The 23128-nt window shown below is 44.9% G+C and overlaps 1 protein-coding gene across 1 annotated transcript; it reads right to left on the bottom strand.

Annotated features, from left to right (window-relative positions):
- Nucleotides 1-3763: 3763 nt before the first annotated feature.
- On the bottom strand, nt 3764-21392 carry LOC144121998 (isoprenyl transferase-like). The gene is made up of 5 exons (XM_077655487.1): nt 21308-21392; nt 12591-12707; nt 10551-10655; nt 9584-9803; nt 3764-4079 (listed from the first exon to the last, which is right to left on the bottom strand). The coding sequence occupies exons 1-5, from the start codon at nt 21316-21318 to the stop codon at nt 3918-3920; spliced, it is 615 nt and encodes a 204-aa protein (XP_077511613.1). The 5' UTR covers nt 21319-21392; the 3' UTR covers nt 3764-3917.
- Between the last annotated feature and the right edge of the window lie 1736 nt (nt 21393-23128).

The following is a 23128-nucleotide window of genomic DNA, read 5'->3' as shown; positions in this document are numbered from 1 at the left end:
CGAGCAACTATGGCCCGTGAAATCGCCCGAGACCGGCTCACCGCATCTCAGACCTACCAGAAGTCAGTTTACGACCGCCGGCATCGCCCAGTACACTATCCGCCGGGCTCACTCGTCCTCCTTTGGTCTCCTTCTCGCCTTGTAGGTCTCTCTGAGAAACTTCTACGTCAGTACAGTGGCCCTTATCGAGTTCTCCGTCAGGTGACCGACGTGACCTACGAGATTACACCTCTTCATGCTCCGACGTCGTCCACTAGCCCTTTGACTGACGTCGTTCATGTAGTCCGTCTCAAACCGTACCACACGCCTGCTACATCATGCACTTAGCACCGGGACGGTGCTTTTGCCGCCGGGAGTTATGCTACGGTTGTGCTTGTGCTTGGAACGCTCGTGCTTGGTGCGCTCGCGCTTGGAACGCGAAGAGGACGAAGTGCGTTTCTGCGGCTGGGCTTCGCGTGCCCGGTTGTTCGGCTGCGTGGCTGTAAGCTGTTTCCCTGTAAATATATTTTTCCCTTTTGGTGTGCACATCTTCACGTTACATTATTTCTGTTGTCAGGCTCACGCTTACCCTGAAACCCTTTTATGAGAAGTCCCCTGCAACTCAGGTTGCTAACATCTTTGAGAAAGGGGCCAAGGAACTGCTCGAGACAGGGTGGCTTTCATGTGCCCCAGTAGGCGCTGACCATAAGCGATTCCGACCCCTTGATGTTGGCTATAGGCACCCTGCAGATGTAACTCCGGCGCCGACGAGGGCGCCTCTAGCGGCGGCCCGAGCGTCCGCTGGGGGCTGCAGCCGAGCAAGCCCCGCCGACAGAGTAGCATCGCCGCCGCTGTTTAGTCGAGAAGCCTTGCTTTTGCGCTTGCGTTTCCATTGGTCCGCGTCCCAAAAAAAAAAATTGCTGTGTTGTAGGGTGTAACAACAAGAACAGCAGCTCATCAGCCATCAAGCTTTTCTCCTTCCCATCGAGGGCCTGGGAGAGAGAACGGCGCCAGCGTTGGATACAGCTAGAAGTAAGATTCCGGTTCTTATTAATATCAGTGGCAACATACATAAGAAACCGGCGCTCAGAGGTGTTTTTAGATATCGGTTTGAAGCAAATGCATGAAGAAGGAAGCTCAGATTGCTATCGTCGTGCCGTGAACAAGCTCTAACGTAAATGTAGAAGCGCCCGCACGAGTAGACCAAGGCGGTCTAGTACGATATTCACGTCTGTCCTAGCATCGTTTACAGGAAACCGCAGCGCTCTCTCAACGACGCTAGCATCGCGATCTATATGCGTGTTTCCACGCCACAGCGCTTGTGACCTTTTTAAGCGTTTATCTTTAAAATGCTGTTGATCTTGTTTAGGAGCGAAAGCTACATTGGCCACGAACTCGTAGTTTCGCCGTTCTCGCAGTCCCACCGGGGTCGAAAACTAAACATTTTGACAGATTTACCAGTGTGGTTGGGTTTGAAGACTTATAATAAACTGCACATCTCCAGCCAAAAATGTTAACTTTAACCCAACGTTTCAAAGCCGACTCGGCTTCTTCATCAGGGGGGACTGAGGGCAGTAGCTAGCGTCTTTTAAGTATGGAGAGGAGGGGGGCGAAAAGAACGAACATTCCGAGGACTCCGACCATAGAATCAACTTTGAAGAGACCCCCATCCTCGGAACCGAAACAAATTACCACAAGAGGCTCCTTCTGGAATCCGTGCATATCCAGACCACCCCGAACAATATCAACCGCACAAAAGGAAATTAGCACCCAGTATATGCCCAGGGACTTCCCTCTTCAACGCAACGAAAAAAAAGTCGCCATTCAGCACTTCCGTGCAGTGCGCCAGCGTGACTGACAGCCTAAAACAACCCCTCCCCATCCCCTGCGTCTTGCGCGACACAGCTGTCGTTCTTTTCACCCCCCCCCCCCCTCCCCTCCATACTTAAAAGACGCTAGCTACTGCCCTCAGTCACCCCTGATGAAGGAGCCGAGTCGGCTTCGAAACGTTGGGTTAAAGTTAGCATTTTTGGTTGGAGATGTGCAGTTTATTATAAGTCCCACCGGGGTCGCACCGCACCACGTGACTGGTCAAGTGGTTGCCCACGGCGCCGCGCCGCCGGCAGCTGCTCCGCACCACGTGACCGATCACGTGATCGGTGGCAGAAGCTACTGAAACCCACGGACACGCACTGAATAAAAAACATTGTGTCGAGGCGGGGAATCGAACCAGGGCATTTGGGGTTTGAGGCGGAGACGTTATCACTCCGCCACGACGGCCTTTTTTCTTTATTTTTTTAGTGATAGCTACGTTACGGTAGCACTTCGAGCATTCAGCGTGCCGGCGCCGCCACCCTGTGGCTGCGCCACCACCCCGTGGCTGCGCCGCCACGCTGTCACGTGTTTTGTCACGTGGTGCCGAGCATCTCCCGGCGACGCGGCGCCGTGGCTGTTCACGTGGTTCGTCACGTGGTTGGTCACCTGACCAGCCATGTTGCGCTGAGCAGCTGCTGCTGGTGGCGGCGCGGCGCGCCGGGGAAACCGAGCTGCAACAGCTGTGCGCATGCGCCCTGTGAATTGGGACGACGATAAAGAAGGAACGCCAAGCGAAACGGAGCGGCAAAAGACTGACTTTGCGATTCAACTGAACAAGTTCCACCCGGCCAGCTGTAGTTATCGTGTCACTCCATGTTTAACCAGAGCGATACCACAGCCAAATTTTCTTTATTGCACGGAAATAGTGCCGAAAAGAAAAGTCGAAGCACGCTCGAAGGGAGCCAGCTAGGCAGCTCTTCCAGGGCAGCGTATACTCCCCGCACCAAAACGCATCGTTCACGAAACAAAGATTTCGACGACCGTGGTAATTCGGCGTGGCGGTCTGTCATGCGGCTCTTCCAGAGACTAAATAGTCTCAGCAACATAAAATATAAATCAAATAAGTACTGTTGCGACTGGGATTCCAGGCCGTGGCGGCGCCAACAGTTCAGCTTCGCTGGCCGCTGCACCGCAGCCGATCATGCCTCGTGTTGAACTACAACACTCTCTAGCGCTGTGCATTGCACATTATCTTCTTCGTCAACTAATATTGCTATAACAGTAATTTTTTCCCTTCTACCTTTTTGGCGGTAGTGGCAGAGAGATGTGCGCTCCATGCGTTTGCGTGGAGAACATTGTTGCATAAGCACGGCACTAGAGCAATACGCGTTGGCGTTGACAACATTGCTGCAGAAACACAGCACTGGAGCGTAGGCCGCCGGCGCACACTGGGTAATTTGGCATTGAGAATGAAAGCTGAACACGCGCATAATTGTCCCCTTGCGTCAGTGGAGACCTCTTTCGCACAATGTTTATTGCTAGTAATGCTAAGCCGCCAAGAAGTTTTTTCCCTAACACGAGCGGGGATCTCACAGTCTCTTTATCAAAGAGACACAGGATAATTTCATCCGGCTGCATACAAATCGATTGTACGGCTTTTTTTCTTTTTTGCTATCTTGATGGCGTTCGGCATCCAAGAAAAAACATGTTTTTGTTCAGGGAACTGGGTATAAAACTACATTTTTTTTCTGCCACTTCGATTCACGCTCGTGATGTCACAACCGAAAATGACTCTTTGGTCCCCGTTCGGCAGTGAAAGACATAGATGTCGGAACACACCGCTGTTCCCAACAGAGTTCCTTCGTATTCCTTGACTACCGCAACGTTATTCACATCCTCGCTTCAAATTGTTTATGACGAACTAGGAAGCTCCTTCTAAAGTAGACAGAGCATGACCGGCTGCGTTTACGTTGATGGCGTTTTATTTTCTCCAGTAGCTACATAGTAGTAAGAATATGAGACGTGTGCCAGAGCTTGTCGACAGTGTGTAGCGACTTGGTGGCCCCGCACGCGAAGTCCTATTTATTTACACCCATCGTTTATTACCAACACAGTTAAATCTGTCACAACGTGTCAAGGTTTCCGCACTTTGCAAGCGACTCCGCTATATACGCACTTCTTGACGCTTCGATGTGCACCATAAACTTGCGTTGCCGCAGCACTTGAAGAAAACTTTGTGTACCGGCCTTGGACTTCAGAAGTTGCGCGTGCCGGCCTTTCACCGCCTGGTTTCAGGGGAAATAAAAAAAAATGGGCAGGACAAGATAGTTTAAAGCCACAACATAAGGCGATACACTGTCACCTGTTTTGGTGCTTTTTAATCAGAAAATCAATTTGCCGCAAGGTACCACTTCACTGCAAGGTTTTTACATTCGCACCCTGTTTGCTTTTGTAAACTATTGCCGTCATGTGAAGAAACTGCCTGTACGAGCTTGGCGTAGGCATGAAAATGCCAACAATCTTGCACTCTCTTCCATGACACTCGAAAGACCAAGCTGACTTCATCGTCGCAGATTTTCCAACTACCCGTGGAATAAGAAGAGAAATGCGGCAAGAATATTGAGAAAAATGCAGGTGTTGCAGTATTACTATCGGATGACATACCGACCTCGCTAACTATCATCACTCACATTGTGGCTCTTATCCCGGCTAAGCTTCGTATAGACTTCAGCAAAATTGCTCCTTCGGCGTCGTATCGTTTCTCCGATAGTATACCTAAAAATGCACTTAGATTTTCCTCATAATATATGGTCGGCGGGAAAATGCAGTAAAGTGCCAGGTTAGAAAAAAAATTACGGGTGGTTTAACTTAGGGCCAACGAGGAATTATCGTAGGCTATTACGGTTAGCCCTGGTATTGCATGGTTTATCTTGACTTTTTTTATATTGATTTCAACAGTCTTGCTTGCTTGGTATATCATATTATGCAAGTCTGCGTGATATTGGATAATTTTAGACTTATACAGCTGTATAATTGTTCCTTCTCTACACTCATAGGTCCCCGAAAGACCTCGTATGACTCCTGGCGCTGTGGTGCGGCGGTTAAGCGACGCGCGACTGCCCTGCAATGACAAGTGCTGCCATCGGTAGTGCTTGTGAGACCTATGTTGCTCTTCCCAACGCACCTCTCGCGACTAATCTCTAACTGAATTGCGAGCTGCCACGATGGGCAGTTTGCTCACAATCTGGCGGGCAGGTTGGGGTGACGTTACAAAGTCACGTGACCTAGATGGCCTATCTGTCGCCCAGGCGGTTGGCACCAGCTCTTCCAGATCGCGCAGCGATCAGACAGACAGACAACGCATTTTCGACGGAATGGAAGTCCTAGACCTAGCGCAATAAAATTTATTTCTCTGAAGGGAAGTATAGCATGTCAACATGCAAGGTAAATTTCTCATGAGACAGTGCAGGCTGACCTGCGATTTTCGCGGGCGCTTCAATTCTTCCACTATGGCGGCATTAACGGAGAATATTTTTGCGGTTATTAGAAAAATCGCGTTTGCTTTTAAATTGCCCAATTTACTCGTGCTTTGCCGATTCCGGCAACCTGCTGTCAGCCGAACAATATTTTGTTGTTCGAGGTTGTAAAGGGAAACGGCAGACAGACAGAAATCGCTCAGGGGTGTCTACTGCTCTGCAATCACACCGGGAGGCATCCAGAGGGAGAGTAGATTGGTAAACTGGTCGACGCCTCATTTCGAGAGAGTTTAAAGTCAGTGACATCGATGATAAAGACTTCTTCAGCGGGGTAATGGTAAAACTAGAAGCGCAGAAGATTAGTTTGGATTATTGCCTTTAACCTTCCAAAATGACTCATGCTTTGAGAGACGCTGTAGTGTAGGGCTCCGGATAATTTCTACTACATGGGGTTCTTTAACGTGCAATGGCGTCGAACAGTGCCCGAGCTCTGGCATTTCGTCGCCATCGAAATGTGACAACCGCGGTCGGGGTCAAACCAAGCCTCTTTCTGATCAGTATTTGACGACCATGACCAGTGAACCTATGCGGCGGCAGAGGCTACGTTTTGTGCCTTTAGCCCTCTAGGTGAGCAATCTCTGCTGAATGTCATGATAGTTCCGCAGAAATGAAACAAGTTGAAATGTTTCCCAGTCGCAGTCTATGCAGCTCTACTTATAAAACTGTGCCATTACCGACCGTACTCTTTCGGTTCGTACTCCTGCTTAACAGCAAACCATGATTTCTGGGCTAAGTTCTCTAGTCCACCTTCCTTCCAGTTCTACATGAGTTAATTTTCTCGCAAAAGTCGCCTCTAAATCTTTCTCGCCGTGATGTGACCCACCTGCCTCTCTGAGAACCAGTTGCTCGAGTCATGTCGTAATTTTTCGCTTACAACGCCGATGATGCCGACGGCACATTTTCCGGGGAAAGGGACCTTTAACGCTATCCCCTTACAAGGCTAACTTACGCATTGTAGCTGTTACTTTTGGATGAGATATGCTTCCATTTTTTCTGTCGTTGTTTTATCTTGGTGGCGAAACAAAATGTTTGTTGTTAGGGCACGTCCATTTTGTCCTTCGTCTGTTTCGCGCTGTATCGCCCTTACTGAACCCATTTATTAACCTCCCCTAGAGAACTGCTGCAGAAAACGAAAGCATACTTGGTGACAATACATTGATTCTTCAGTAGCAATTGGAACAGTAATACCCGATACCATTTACCCGTTTTTGCGGCAGTGCCGCCGTAGAAGTTGCCAGGTGTTCGTCTCTTTAAAAAATCCTCAAAAAAGAGAAATATAAGGAGGTATACAGAGTCACGTCAGGACAAGATTCAATTGGACATCTTCATTCAGCGCTTTCGCGAGCACATAAACGCAGGAATCTCATTTAAGCAGTACACCCGAAGAAACTTTACGCAAAAGCCATCGCTAGCAATGGGCATTTCAGGCTCTATCAATCACAAGAACAACTTGGGAAAAAATAACCCATCGTACTTTTACTGCAGCCTTAGATGCCCGGTGGAAACACTATAACAAACTGCTGAATAACATTGATCGATGTATCTAAGCAGCGTTACGTTGCAACTAAAACCAGACGCAATCGGTGATCCCAACGCAAGAGCAAGGCTGTCCGTCTCTCTTCTCTCCTTGTCTTTAGAGCTAGTTGCTATGTGCATTGAATCTAAAGATCACCAACTAGCCCAGCTGTCCACTTTAAATGCTAATGAGTATCTTAGCAGGAGCTACACTAATAATGCAATACCAGGAATCGCTGCTAACAGCGCTACAATCACAAATAGGAGTGAAATTTTCGAAGCATTTAGCAGCCGCTTTTCACCTGTAACTATCGCACCAAGTCTTGCGATATACTGTCCAAAGGCAAAGTTGTAAGGAAGAATATGTTTTTTAAGGCCCCTGTCCACGGGACACGATGAACTCAACTCTCTTTCGGTAAAGAGGCTCTTTGAGAATGCTCGCGAATCCATGGCGCATATCACTAATGATATTTTCAGCACAGGTTGTTCTCATCGGATTTAAAGGTAGGAAAGATAATACCAATACGTGCACAGGAAAAGCAGAAAAGTGCTGTCAGAATAATGCCGTCTTGCATCTATGCATTCCTCCTCATGAAAGACGGCTGAGAAGGCATTATTTTTTTCGAATAAACAATTTCTTTAAATGTTATAAAGTGTGCACAAATGTGCAATATGAATCAACCTGACTGCCTTTGGTTAACAATATTAAAAATACAACGAAAACGATCACCGCTGGTCTACTAACATTAGTTCATTAAGGACTGCTCAGAAAACTTCTCTTCCGAGTTCTGTGCTCATTGCTTTGAAGGAATTGAATTCATAAACGCTCGAAAGCTTTCGAGTAAGTGAATAACTCTTTGGTGACAAATGAACTGGAAGCTGACTGCGTAAGTGATCTACTTTGTGCGATTCTCGAACATAATTTTCGTGAACGCAAAGTTGTATCTATATTTTTTTGCGTATTCATAGACATACAAGGTGTTCTGCACGGCTCTGTACTTGCTCCTTTTATGCTTGAATTTTTTGGTAACGGCTTGTCCACTTTTAAGAGGAGAGAACATCTCAGTCATAAAGAATGTTATTGCTACAAAGAACAATAAAATAGATTAATCTGTTCATGCGCTTTGTGCATTATAAGAATGTTCGGTGCTGCAAGATCACATTTTTATTGTGGAAAAGCGGCGAGATCTTACTCAATCTCCAAAATTGTTCTTATTTTGAATCCAGTCGAAAAGACACTTGTTTAGTTTACCAGTCAAATAATTCCAATTGGATTTTTTTTGCTCCCTCAGTAGAGAAATGTGCATATAGCTTGAAGAAAGCAACAGTGCTCGGAATACCAATATTTAACGTGGACTGATGGTAGGCTTTCCGTGAGCATCTTGCCTATATTACATTTTGTACTTCTGCTGTGTGCGGTGTATTGTAATAACCACCCGTGAGTTGAGCGATCCTCATCGTTTGGCAAGAGTTTTTTTTTGGCGCTCCCTAAGCTTGAATTTCCGTCGCTTGATTGGAACTCTGCTTACGCTGTTTTTAAAGTTAAAATCGGAAACGTTCAAAGCCGTTCCCTTTACATATGCTATAAGTAGTTCGGTCACCGTTTGTAGTACTGTTGTGGTGCAATGTTGAGAAAGTGCAACCTCGAATATTTGTTAACCATGAGAGAAAAACACGCCCTAATCGCATTTACCAACCGCCTATACGGCCTACGTTATTTCTTTAACACTTTAGAATGAACCTGTTTTAACGCTCCGACAACAGAGCTCCGCCACGACGACTATGTTTTCCAGGTTTCCCAGGCTTCTCAGGGTTTTATTGACAAAAATGAGTTGCAGAAATGAGTGGTTAGGTAAATTCGTACACAAAGAGGTACCAAAGCAAAGTTGTCAGATAGACCTCCTATTACAAATTGTCTAATACAAATCGAAAAAACTTTCGGAAATACAACGTTGCAATTATGTTACAATCCATAATTTAACACCGTCCTACTAACTCTTCATAAGCTGGCCGTTTCTGGCTTGGTGTTTTGCGAATTTGAGCGATGGCCATCCCTTTGACATTTTTGTGTCTTCCCTTGTTGTATGCAAGCTTTCCTTGCACCTGTGATTATTGTCTCTATGCATATCATTGTCAAGGCAGTTGCAATTCATGGGCCCACATTTAAAGTCATGTTAAACAAAACTTTTGTTGTCGCTCGGAACTAAGCGATGTTAAAAGACATAAATAGAAGGTCCGGAACGCATCTTGTCAGAGAGGTAGCGCATTACTTAGTTTGACGTGTTTTCTGTCCGCGAAACGCTGTCGCTAGACGGTTTTATACTCGGTTGGAACGGACCTCAACAAATTATGTCTCGATAACAAAGCACGCAGTACATACCAGCGATTCGTGACACCTTGGTGCTATCGCCTAGATAACCCGATGTACGATGTGAAACTTTCCAGCCATTCACGTGCGCTTAAAACGCAACAAGGGCGTAGTGAATTCCATGTTGAATTTTCACTAGCCTTCCTGGCATGCCCAGTTTGACATCCCTTAGCTGTACATGCGCTATCACAGACGTCTTAGTGGAGGGCTCTAGACTAATTCCGACCACCTGCGGTACTACGCATACTGACATCGCAGAGAACACAGGTGTAGCTTTCACATAGTTGCCAAGAAATTATGAGACGGTATTGACAGCGGCATCACAGCAGTTATCTTCGCTGAATGTCCAGTTATATGGGCAGGGCCTTACCGCAATACTGGGCCAGTGTAGCTGGTATAGAAGAACTGCAACGGTCCAGTCCGAGAATCCGACATCTTCCCACGTTTTTCGCTCCATCTTCAGATAGGCGTAGCTACACTGCGGCACCACAAAGTCGCTGAACCGAAGTCCCGCAAATCGCCACAGCATGTCCGCCTCAGGGCATTCGGCAAGGCCGAGGCATTCGTCGATCAACTCCGCCGTGATGTCCCTGCACGCAATGCCGAAAGCGCATACTGCGACGTTTCTGCAATGCCGCTAAAACAATGATCGCAGATTTACGAGTTGATTGAAATTAAAGCTCCAAGAACGTGCTATCACTGATTTAGCACAGATTGACGCTTTGAAATGGCGGAGTATCCCCGCAGGAAACTGCGAAAAGCCATATTCTCTGCGCCAAAACGTTTATGGAAATTAACGCATGGGCTCTTCGTTATTAAGTAAAAAATAATTTGTTTGGTATTTACTGTGAACCGGAGCAAACTATTAGTAAGAAAATAGCACGTTTTCCAGCGTGCTTAGAACTACAGCTGTTGGGCTTATTCGCTATCCGGCAGCGACGTGCGGCAACAGGTTGCGTTTAGCCTGCTGGAAATGGAAATGAACCACTGTAGCGCATGAGCTTAAACGTATAGCACAAAAATGAGACGAGTCCTAAAAGCAGAGAAAGGAAGGAGTTTAGCCAAGCCCTATTCAACAGGGTTGAGGCGCTTCGGCTGTAACACTGATCGCATTGCCCACAATTAAGAGAGTCATGCAAAGCGAAACGGAGAGAAGAGTGCGCGCGACTGATGGCAGTTTTAAAGTCTGACAGCGAATTGAATACATTTCCACGGTCCCCTCGTTCTTTGCACAAAACTGTGCAACCATTACTACTGTAGAAAAGCAAGCGTCTCATTCTTGAGAAAAAGTAGCTCTCAATCCTAATCCTATATGGACGCGCGCAAAAGAAACTCACTCGCGTTGTATAATCCCGGCCTTCAAGCCCTTAGCGAGTTGTAGTGCCAGTTGCTCCATCTGGATTTTCGAGCCCTCGATGGTGAGTGTCAACGCTTTGCGCCTCCTAAGTGAAAAGAAAGCCATAAAAAGCGCTCAACACCCTGTCACGATGTAAAAGCGCGTGCATAAGCATTGCTTTAGCACTTTAGCATTGCTGCTCTGTCCATGCAAGCGTATATGGTACCTTAATTTGAACACCAGTTTTTTTGCGGCCATTATCCCGACGTTGTATTTGAAGCCTGCGTTGTTGATTATTAACAGTTGTTATAGAATCGCGTTAAATTAGGCGGCCTCATATAGCAAGGTGGAGGTCAGATTGCAAGACTGCTATAAAACTTCCATTCCTTTCGCCCACCTACAGGCGAAGTTCAAAGCGTAGGGTGCACAGCCTCCTCCCCCTTGCCTTCTTTTCTCTTCTGGTGCGCCCAATTCTTTTGTAAGTGCAGGCTCAACGTATCAACCTTCGTTTCATGTGGGGAAACCTGTAGACGTCAGGCAGAGAGGGCCAAAGAAATAGAAGAAAACATCTCGCAGGCTTTCCGACAATGCGAATTGTTGCGGTGGGAAGCACATGAACCTTTATTTTTTAACGCAAACAAATATCTGCGCAGTGGCTACTGTAAAATGTTGCTATCAGCCCCAGTTCTTTCTAAATTACACTCGTGTTCCCGGACACTTTTTCATCATAATTCGTTATCGCTTAGATCAATTTCTCAATCTGCCAGTGCCATACACCGAGGCAGCCTTGTTCCCTAGCAGCATTGTTCTCCTACTCAAATGTTGGTTTACCCTCGCATTGGACACAATGCGAAGTCATATTTTCGAACTGTGAATTTTTCTGACGGTTCTTGCAAAACTCTTGAAGTCATAGATTAAGCCACCTGACCGGTCTTTGCAAACCTTTCCGCATTCCAGTGTAAGTTCGTAAACGATGTATGGTCTTTACCGTAAAATGACCGGACAATGGGATTTGTTTCATTAACTTTGTACTGGCACACTTTGGCACCCCCAAAAGGGACACTGAAGACAAGTAGAAACTGCAATGCATCGATGTGGTACAGTGTTGTAATGACAAAGAGCTCAACGAAAACGCAGCATCTTAAAGTAGAAAATACCAAGAATCCAATCAACTGGTGTCAATTGAGGCTTTGCCATCACCGGCTTATTCTGCAAGAAAAATGACTGCGTCGGCAACAGTTTCTTGACGCGGATCCCAGAGGCTGAGCTACATCGCCATTCACTTCAAAACGGCGGCAACTTGTCATTTTCAGTAATTGCGTGGGGAGTTTGGATGGACTGGTGGGAATCTTTTAAAATACAATTTCCTCGCTGGTAATTGTCTTTCGCTGCCAGAGAAGCGTCAGCATCGCCAGAAAGAGCCAGATAATCAATTTATACCAATAATAATAATTTTCCAGGGGTTTTCTCACTTTATAAACATCTTTAAGGTAAAAAAAAACCCTGTCCTCACTTTTAAAGACTGTTTGGTTCTTACAGAATGCAGTCAGGGTTCCACGTAGTATACAACAGTTCGTTTCTTAGATACTACTTAAAGGCGGTATGTGTCATATTTCCCATAAAATTTATTCCAGGACACATACCCCTGATTCTTTGCCGCTGGTTTTTTTTTTAGCCTGGTTATTTAGACGCGTTCATGTTTTGTTTCTTTAACCAAGCAACGCGGAACCGAAATTTCTTTGCGCGCTTGTGGTAGCCTACGATATATACGGTTGAAATCTTGTGCGCTCATCCTTGACCTACCATTCTCTGTCAGAATGGATTGCTATTGCATATTATTGTATAAAAAAGGCATGTTTTTTAACGATAGGTGAGCTGATACTGAACATGGTAATGTTGACACGGTAATGAGGTAATATTAACATCAGTGCTGGAACACACTGATTACAAATTCTCAGCCCAAGATTTTTTGTTACTAAATGTGGACCACTATTTCGAGCCCACTTTTCTCCCCCACAAACAGAAATGGAAAAACATCAACCTTATTAATTCCGAAGTGGCGACTTCCAGTGCGGCAAGCTTGACCATATAGTTCTCCGGAAGTATATCCAATCGACCGACATACCGCAATTCCAGACCAAGACTTCGGACCCATTTCCTGAAATAATACGAGGGCTGTTCAATATATTTGTCCTCCTCCTCTCTAATGCTAATAAAAACTAATGGAAATGATGTATGTTACAATAAAGAATGGCTGGCGGTTTATCATTCCTAAGCACGAAATAATGTGCGAAAGCAGACTTCGGAACGTGGACCAACTCAATTTTAAAGTTTTCGGCAGTCGGTCACCCAAATGTTTGGGATGGGGCAAAGTCATTCGAGGGGTATCGCAGGTCGGTTCCGAATGTGGGTGAACTCAAGTTTCAAACTTTTATGGTGGGCCACTCGAATTTCGAAGGTGCGCCTACCCTGTTTTGGCGTGTCCCAAGTCGGTTCCGAAGGTGGATCAACTCAATTTTAAAATTTTTGCGAGTAGGCCACATAATTCTGGCGGTGTGACAACCTCATTTACGCGATGTTCCAGGTAGGTGTTGAATGTGGATAAGCTCAATTTTCAACTTATTGGGGTGGGCCAATCAGGTTTGGAGGTCAGACAAGCCCATTTTTGGGGCACCTAAGGTCAGTTACGAACATGAATCAACTGAGTTTTGAAATTTTAGGGATATTTTGACACTAGGGCCAGCCTAACTTCCACCCGAGCGCACTGATGTTCACCGGCAGTCAAAATCGGCAAAGGTCATTTCATCTGAAAGGTCAAAAGTGAAATGTCAAGGCTTGCGAGACCTATTGCCTGCTTTCGCATTTAAAAGAACGCCCGATGATTCCGCTTTTGATGGATGCTTTCATTTTGCATGTGGCACCATTGATATGGAACCAGTCAGGACAAAATGTCGGCCTACATTGACGTAGGGCTAAAATAGCATACCAAAGTGGAATTTCAGACGCCGGAATGTGTTCCGCTTATCGATAACGACCGTCAATTGAGTGCTGTTTATGGGGAGGCATGTGTTGACGTTTGCGGCTAGGAAGGGGGTACCAACGGTGGCCACGGAAATCCCAGACATGAGAAGTGTCAAAGACACGCAGCGCTGTGGATGTCAGCCGTCTAGATTCCACTCCCGAGTTCGCGGCGCGTGTGGATAAATTGATTTCTGGGGATAGTATCATTAAGCAGGGGGTTATTGCGAGCATTTTTGAAGAACTTGAAGACGCTGAATAACTTGTGTGCACATCTACAGGGAAATCATCATTCATGATAAAAAAGCAATCATTCATGATGACAACACTCAGTCACACCCACTCTATATTCCAGAGCTAGCGCCACGTGGCTGCTTGCTGTTTCCATACCTCAAGAAACATCTGAATGTCCACGAGCTTTGCGCGCGGCAAAAATGTCGCTAATGCGGTTGTGTAGTTCGTGTCGTCAGCAGACAGCCTCATTCTTCTTTGACGTCAAGCAAACACTAGTACATCGATTGCGGTAGGGTATCAACGTCGGCCGAGACTATACTCAAAAAAGGAACTACACCCCCGAATGAAGCCATTTCAAGCTTCATTTTTTATTTCAACGTGTCATTTTGATACGTTAAAGATCAGGAAACAGAACGTAATGAACACACCCCTATGTGATTAGGCTTTAGTAGAAACTGCTAATTTTGGGGTTTGTCCTTCAACTTGACTAAAAATGAGCGTGGTTGTGAAAGCAGGTAGACGGATGGGGACATGAGCGAAAATTTTGGTGTTACCTATGCATCTGAAAATACCGCGAGAGCGTTGTACCGAACGCCATATTTCATCATCACGAGTCGAGATATCTCTGGCGCGAGTTGAATGCCTCAGCTAATGATCCGAAACCGCGTCTAATTACGGTGCAGCTGCGAAACCATCCATAATAATTGCACAGCCTCGTCGCGCTATCTGATTTTTCGCTCTCCACACACGTTTCGCCTGCCTTGAAGCCCTCTCTATAACCGCACTAACCACTTACCTCTTTTACACTTTACTTCTCTTATAATAAAGTCTACTCGGTCCTGTTATTGCCAACTGAGACATTAGCGCAAGCATTTATGCAGTGCTTAAAGACTTGAAGCTTTCTTCTTTTTTTCTGACTGCCGTTTTGTTTCCGCCCCAGAAGACCATCACATTTCCTGTTCCCTGCGTGGAGAGAGAAAAAGAACTTCAAGGGTGCCTGAAAAGGGTGTTTGAGGTTTCCTACAATAGGCTTGCATTATGTAGAGTGTTCATGCTGCGTAGAGGACCTCGAAATGTCTTAGAAAATGGTTCAACGGGCAGCACGGTTACTGAATGGCTACAAAGGAATCGTGATAAAATAGCACTCATGAAGGGTGATAGGGACGCCGCTATCATTCCCTGCCGGTCTTCAAGATCTCTTGAGAGGGTCAGATTGGGAACAACTAGACATAAGAGTTATTGGAAAACTCCATAGTGAATTCTGAATTACATTCGAAAATCCCTTGCTAACTGCGGGAGTTGCTGCAGCGCATGCGTAACGACTGTAACACGCCAAGCACAATGCTGAAAATCAAATAATACAAATAAAACTTTGGTACGAGAGTCTGGAAAATAAACAATAGTTTATGTACGGCCGTGAGGCGCTGAATGTGGCAGAGGAGTGCATCTGCAGATAAACTAGTAACCAATGCTACGCACCTTGAAAGAGGAATTGCTGGGAGAACAACAAAGGCGTGCAGAGCATTGGTCAGATAGTGTCAGGGAAGGAATATCAGCTTACGAACACCGCTCAGAAGGACAATACTTGCAGGAAACTAATTCTCGTTTCTTGGCCTTACGAACATGCCTATAATATGGGGCGTGCAGTTGAACTGCGGATACTGCAGCAAGGCACGGAAAAGAAAATTACTCACGTAATGCTGAGTCATCGCAAATGACTTATCGTGAGCTTCAGATGAAACTTGAGCGGATAATACTCTAAATCAAATCAAGACGACGAAATGGACATTCAAAAAATTTAAAAAATTCAAATAAATTTATTTGTAGTAAAGTGGCTGAACATGAATGCAGGGGACAGATAACCGAAGGTCCGTTACAGCAACAGAGCAGATTCCACGCGACGGAAAGTATAATACGGTGTGGTAGAGGGCCTAAGGAGAAGATGAGATGAAGAAATTAGGGTAGTTATGTTTACCGTGGCTGGCAGAGGACAGGCCTTTTAGGAAACCAATCGGGCTGGCTTTTGTTAATAATCTGATGATGGCTCGTACAGTATTTTCAATACATGACTACTTGTTATGATAGCCTATCTCAAGACTGGAAAATCCACTACGCCAGGTTTTTAGGAGGGTAGTGTAGTTCCGTTTATGACATTGAAAAGCTTTAGAGGTCAAACCGTGGAGCAAAATCACGTAGGCCGTGGGGCAGATGAGTTTGAGTAAACAAGCACATCAATCATGGAGGTATATACCCTGCTTGACAACGGGGGCGGAGCCACCGTCTGTGACGTGAATGGAGAGCTGTGTATATATAACAACGGCGCACCGGTAGGGGTAGAAACCGGTTTTGCGATGGATGACGAAGAACATCCTGCCGTGATAGCGCGCCTGAAAGCGAAGCTTCAACGTTTCAGTGAGGCTAGGAAGAAACGCCGTGTCGAAGAGACGGAGGAAGAACGTTCGACACGCGTCGAGAACCGCTGCGACAAACCGCGGCAGTCGTCAAGTACAAGGCAAGAACTACAACAAAGACCCAAAGAGAGACCCGACGTTCCTACCGGCTGTAGAAGAACGGTTTGAACTCGAGTTAACCCATCATCAACCAAAGGCGACTATACAATGGGGAGCCAACTTGGACCTGGTTCTTCAGCGAAACCACATTACATCAAACCATATAACTAACCAAGTAACTACCAGGTCTCACTACTTCACGGATCACCGCAACGTCTTCATTGGAATAAAAGCTGGAACGTCAGAGTGATACCGTGTCTAAAAATTTCTTTAATCCAAAAGCTTGAACCCAAGCGTAGCCATGCTAGGGAACCTTTCGGTTCTCACCAGGCTTAACCAAAGCTAAGCCACAACTAATGTAAATTCGCCAGCCTTTTTATGCAGTTCTGTCACCCGTGCAGGCTGCGTGTGCATGTCATGAGTCACACACTGCAATCCTTCTCCTAAATAAAATACCACAGAAATAGAACTCTGCTGACGTAAGCGTTCTAGATACTTCTTGGAGATCTGAATTCAACACCAAATCTTTCCAGTCTTGAAATTCTTCGCGAAGACACTACCAGCATCCGTTCAGTGTCCACTGTCTGGTTATGTGCTTAACTTTTACGTGACGTCTTGGCGCTTGAAAATTCATTTCTCTCTGACTTTACTAGAAGTAGACAGAAGTGAGATTGGGCAGCATTGGGAAATATCAGGTTTCTTGCTTTTTTATGGACAGGAATCACTTATCTTTTTTCAGTAAAAAAGAGGTGATGCCTGTTTTGAAAAAGTTATTATATTGCCAAGCGTTAACAGTATATGATCAGCACGCAGTTTTAGATGATACTAAGGTGTATTATCTCGGCCATAGCTGGCATTTTTAAAGGTAATATCGCGGAACAAACATTATCCGCAGTACAGAGGAAAAAATTCACAGGCTTACCGCGGAGAACAGTACAAGAAGAAGCCAAACCGCAATACGGAATGGTTCAACTTAATATTTCGCTGTTATCACTTATATCTGCCATCGACACAGGTTTCAGGCCTTCCCCTTTAAAATATATTTAATAAATCACTCAACAATCACAGTCATATTCTGCGAAGTATTAACAAACAAGTTCAGGAGCTGCCATTTTTTCTCTCGCCACTCTTTTTAGAAATTTTTTTTCATAGAAATTCTACCTGGCTCGTTTCTACTCATTGCTTGACATAATCTGATGGAAATAAATGTAATTGCAGTGGGAGCCAGCCGAAAACCCGAACACCAAGGGCAAGCCGCACTGAGCAGGAACACACCGTCGTCCTTTTCGCACACCGTACGGCGCCGACAATGTGTGGAATTGCTTGTAGCACACTGCCAGGATTGTATGGAATGTTTTTTTTTTTCCTGTACAGGAGTACTATTTTCGTATTCGTTTTATAAGCCTTAAATTGTTGACGATAACCATGCTACCACGAACAGCTGGAGGAGTAGAGAGAAAAAGTTTGCAAGCGCTTTTTCAGGGCCAGGTATAGGTAGACGACATACCAGTCTGTCTTACCAATGGAACTATTAAATGTCGCGCGATTAAATCTTGATGAACATGGAGTGCATCGTATCGCGACATTTCATACCAATCTGTCGCAAAGATGAGAGCACATGAGAACCGTAAGAAAGGTTGGGCATGTGAATTATACTCTGCCATGCCCTGCTGCGCACTTTTTCGTTATCTCTTTCTTAATTCCAAAGCCTTGTTAGCCCCATTACGACGAAACCGGCGGAGTCTGTATGTGTACAAAGATGGTACAAAAAAGAGGGTTTTGTCTATTTAGACGATCTGCGTGGATTGCAGGATTAAGTTGCATTAAGGTTGATTGGAGAAGAATGCAGGTGGATTCTGGCGGATTGCGATGGATGGAACGTAGATAACTTAGGGATAAGTTAGATTACGTTGGATCATGGGTGGATTCTGGTGACTGCGCAAGACTAAGGGTGGATTACATTGAATTAAACAGGATTATGATGCATTGTGGTGGATTGAAAGTGGATAACATTGAATTAAGTTGCGGTGCGATGGACTAAATTAGACTACAGTGATTAATAGTGTATTAGTTTGGATTGAGTTGAAGTTGGGTGGATTAACTTATATGACTTTCGATTGTGGTTGATTAAGAGTAAATCACGATGGTTTAATTCACAGTAGGGTCGCTATAGAAGGATAAGCTTAAGTCTGCAGTGAAGCTCCGCCAACATTTAGGAACCGTGCACAGAATCCCTCCATGATGAAAACGTAGTCCGTTGTTAAAACTTCTCTTGTCACCTAAATAAGAAGCTAATCACGAGAAAAAAGTTGAAAGCTCTAGAATTTTGATACCTGGTTCGTTTAATAAAATCAAACATTATTAAGATTACGTCGTTTACCTTTGTGACTGGTTAACGGAGTAATACAGTACGCCGCGGACCGTGTCCCTGTCCTAACAACTGCTATTTTTAAGTTGTATCCTACTATAGATTGTATTAGATTATGAATCGATTCTGGCAGATTGCAGAGATTAATAGCAGATTATGTAGGAATAAGTTATATTAGGTTATAGTAAGCGTGAATTACATTGAAATAAGTTGCAGTATGGCGTAACAAGTTGGATTATGGTAAATTATGGTAAATGCCCTTTTTTATTCAAAGCTCTGGTATGGGATCTTGGTATGGGGAACAACGGCGAACTGCAACAAGCCAATTATTGTGCAAAAACACATTCTTCGTATATACAGCAATTACCTTGGCCGTTACGCAGATTTTGCAACAGCTTAATTATTCCAGCGTTATTCACTTCTTCGCACAGATAAAATTTATTATAAGAAGCTTCTGTTTACAGTACACAAACAGAAATTATTCTCTAAAACAACCAATCCAAATACATATCGGAACTTCTATGGCGAAACATGACACATGCCGAAAATAAGAAAAACATATGGAGAGCAGACATTCTTATGTAAGGCAACTGAAATATAAACAAAGTTTAGGAACTGTTGAATTTTGCGCTTCATTGGGTACTTTCAGAAAAGAGCTTACCGCATTGCTACTAGCTGATGTTTTCTTTTCTTAGTCACCCTCATTCTGTTTCCTTTCTGTTTGTTTGTATGTACGAATATTCGTTCACAAAATGAATACATAGAGTGCACTTGTGCTATGTGTGCATTGTGACTGTGTAATGTGTATTACATACACGTGTAATATGCTTGTACTTATGTATATTCTGTACTTTTGCCTGTTATATGTAATTCCTTCTATTATCACTGCTGTCGAAACTGTTTACTGTAGGGGGCTGGTACCTTTCTTCAGGTAATTAGTACCCTTTGTCCTAGTCTCCATTCGCTATGACGAGAAATAAAGTTCATTCATTCATAAATTGTGATAGATTACGGGTTAATTCGGGTGTATTGCGGTTGACTCGGGTAGACTGAGAGTGGACTATTGGCCTCGGGGACATTGGCTTCGGGGTGAATGAAAAACAAGTCAATGCCTTCGCCTTCACAGCAGATAACTAGTGTTTAGTGTCCTCTGTAATGTTTAATACTATATCATTAAAGGGCCGGTTACGCAGAAAATTTGGCGCCGGCATTGTGAGTGAAGAGTAGGATGGCGTAGGGTGGCCCACGTGGCCACCTGCCAGAGGAGCATCCAAGGCGGGTCATCTAAATCACGTGACTTTGTGGCGTCATCACCGCCTGCCTACCTGATTGTGAGCAAACTGACCACCGTTACAGCTGGCAGTTACATTAATAGTTGAATGCGAGAAGGCTGGTAGAGCAACTTTGGTTGCACAAGCCCCCTCCTTGCAGCGCCTGCTGTCTCAAGGCAGTGGCGCAACCCTTAAGCACTGGACCATTGCGGAACGATAGGAGTAAGGACTCCCAGGGGCCTATGAATGTAATGTTGAGAATAACCAACTCCGAATACATGGCATTAGCTCATTAGCGCTATCGCGTCATATCTTTAAGGCGCAGGTTAGATGTCTGCTGCATTTTTTTTTCATGACGTGTCAACCTTATGTGCGTATGTTCCTGCTCTTCTTAAAATAAAAACTGCCAATTCGTAGCGAGTGCTCATGCTATGCATTTTCTTGCGTCTGTGTCGCGCGTTTTAATTACTAAGGTTCACAAATAGCTTAATTTGCTACACATTTCCTGTGCTTTGAAGATGGTGATACTTCTCAGGTATTCTGGCTGAAAGCCGTCACTGTTTTTGGATGCTCAGATGATTGCATACATAAACGATGCGCATCTAACATCAATATTCACTATCGTAGCACTAGAGGTGACAGTGGTGATGAAGAAACTTTTCTAATTGTTGTCACCACCTAAATAAGCAATATCTGAAGGGAGCCAATTAAGTATCCCGGCAGGCTTGCACTTACGTAACCTACCACATTACTCACACTAGATGTAAATAATTGTTTACCTGGAGATTTATTTCTGACGAATAAGCTGGAAGGCACGCGAGAAAACCTCATATTTAAACTCTTATTAGCTGCATCACTCGACATGTTTGAGAAAATTCTTAATATATTAAAAACACATGTTTTTTTTTCACGAAACAAAGCACCAGTGAGTTGTCACTGGCAGCGTCTGTAGCCGGCTACAACTCAAGAACTAAGCGGCGGGAGTCACTCAAAGGAGCCCCTCCAGCCAATGGCGGCGATTAGTTCTCCCCATTGACCGACCTTTTGGACCTTCTATAGCGTCAATTCACGAGGTTTGGCAGATGAAAGGGGAATAACCACGTCATAATCGGATTAATGGCGGCGTCATACGAATCGCTCTATGTCTTTGGCTGGAAGGCTTCCTTTGAGTGACATCCGTTGCTTCCTTCTTGAGTTGTATCTGACTAAAGGCTTTCCTTTGTTCCTTTATGCGCAGCTCTGAGCCCCTCATATAACCAGGTGTTTGGTTTGAAACGGTTGCGTTTTCAAAGCTGTTTTCATATTTAGTGGTGTTCTATAGGCTCGCGTCTTGCATCTTTCGCCTCATAAGCCTCACAGGTCTCGCATCCTTTCCGCCCACGTGTCGACGGTCCCGGAGAGAAGGGCGGCCTTTTCGGTCGTGCTGCGTTGCAAGTGTCGCACTGCCAGGAAAAACGTCGTCACACACTGAACGCCGGTTCTTAGGCACCATCCACACACCTAAGAAGGGAGAGGGCGAAAGGGAGAGGGCGGGATCAATAGAACTGCTGAAACCACTCTGTGAATTCATTTGTTTCAGCACCTAAAATAAAGACACGGTACGGCTTTATATAAAAAATGGGCGGCGAAAACCCTACACGAACCATTCAGGATGAATGACACCAGAGGTGAAGCTATTGACAAGAGAACAGCTTAGACCTGATTTCCTCTTAGTGGCTCCTAATCGAAAAAAACCAAAAGTGGTCAACAGCATCGTTTCTGATCCAGTGTAGTGTGGTGAAGGGTTGGAGATCAAAGTTCATGCAATGACCGTTCCTAAGGAACTTTATCGAAATTTTTTTGGTTGTCGAGAAACAAATCGCCTTGCCAGTTTTCAGTACCGATGGTGAAATTGATGTTTTAATGCAAATAAAGAGTTGAGTATAAAATGAAAGCCTTTAAAAAAACCGCGCTGGTTTTTATCAAAAAATTATAATCAGAAAAGAAAAACTACATGAAACGTGGACACAAGCTTGGGAGAAGTTTGATGTGGAGGTTCAAGGCAGAGAACTATAAACTTTTATTTCTCTATCTAGAATGACATTCCGTACTTTCCGGCCGAATATGACCGGAGAAAAAGAGGCGATGAGATATGTGCGATAAAACGTTACCACTGCAAAAAAAACTTTACAACACAATACAATGCTTTCAAAAGGATGTTCAATACATAAGGATTGCTGTTTGCCCATGCAAGTGATTCGTTTTAGACTAAAGGTTGCACCAGTTCATAAACTCTACGAATGCCGCTAAGCAGCGAGTAAAAGAATTTTGTGCAGCGTATGATCTCATTTCCTTTTGGCGAAATACACTAATATAAACGCTCCATCACACTGTGGACTGGCCTGTCCCCTCTTTGTGAGCTTAATACGACAGTCACATCTTAGGATTCATAATATCACAACTGTTGTATGGTTCGCGGGGTTTAACGTTCCAAAGCGACTCGGGCAATGAGGGACACCTTAGGGGAGGGCTCCTGACACTTTCGAGTAGCTTGGGTTCCTTGACGTGCACTGATGTCGCACAGGACACAGGACATGTGCCTCTAGCATTTCGCCTCCATGGCAATGCGAGCGCCGCAGGCGGGATCGAACCCGTCTTCTGGGTCTGCAGCCTAGCACCATACGCACTCAGCTACCGCGGCAACTGAAAATTCCACAATTGCTGGGCCAGTTATTTAAAATAATATTGTTTTTGAAATGTCTTGGTCGTGACTAGTTCAGTACAGTGCATTGCTTTACGAATTGTCGCTAAGAATGAAATATTGAAAACTGCAATTTTCTGGATATTTTGCCAACCTTGAATGCAGTTATTGTGAATAAAAGTAACTGTGATATTATACAAAACAGTGCATTCTGTGTAACTACTAAGTGTGGTTAAGGTCCCCTGCGCTGCAAGATGCAAGCTATATTCCTAAAGGTTATGGAATATCTGTGGCATGCAGCCCACCTTAGTTGAGAGGCAGCTGTAGGCTATGCCGCCGCCATGGCTATTTTATTGCTCCGGGAGAAGTTCTCGAATGTGGATGAGATGATAACCCGTAATCGATTTTTGACTGGTTGAGACAAGTTACTGTTAGAAACGTAGATTACACTTTCGGCTTCGGTATGGCGATTAAACGGTCCGCGTTTAGGCATGGCGC

This window comes from Amblyomma americanum, chromosome 2 (genome assembly GCF_052857255.1).
Source record: "Amblyomma americanum isolate KBUSLIRL-KWMA chromosome 2, ASM5285725v1, whole genome shotgun sequence".
Lineage (NCBI taxonomy): Eukaryota > Metazoa > Arthropoda > Arachnida > Ixodida > Ixodidae > Amblyomma > Amblyomma americanum.
This window is presented reverse-complemented; position numbering and strand designations above follow the sequence as displayed.

Excerpts from the sequence above, each read along its gene's own strand:
- LOC144121998 (XM_077655487.1), bottom strand. Across the intron at positions 9,804-10,550 it reads GCCGGGATTATACAACGCGA|GGACATCACGGCGGAGTTGA; the intron begins GTGAGTTTCTTT and ends CATTGCGTGCAG. Across the intron at positions 4,080-9,583 it reads TACACTGGCCCAGTATTGCG|GCGGTGAAAGGCCGGCACGC; the intron begins GTAAGGCCCTGC and ends CCCTGAAACCAG.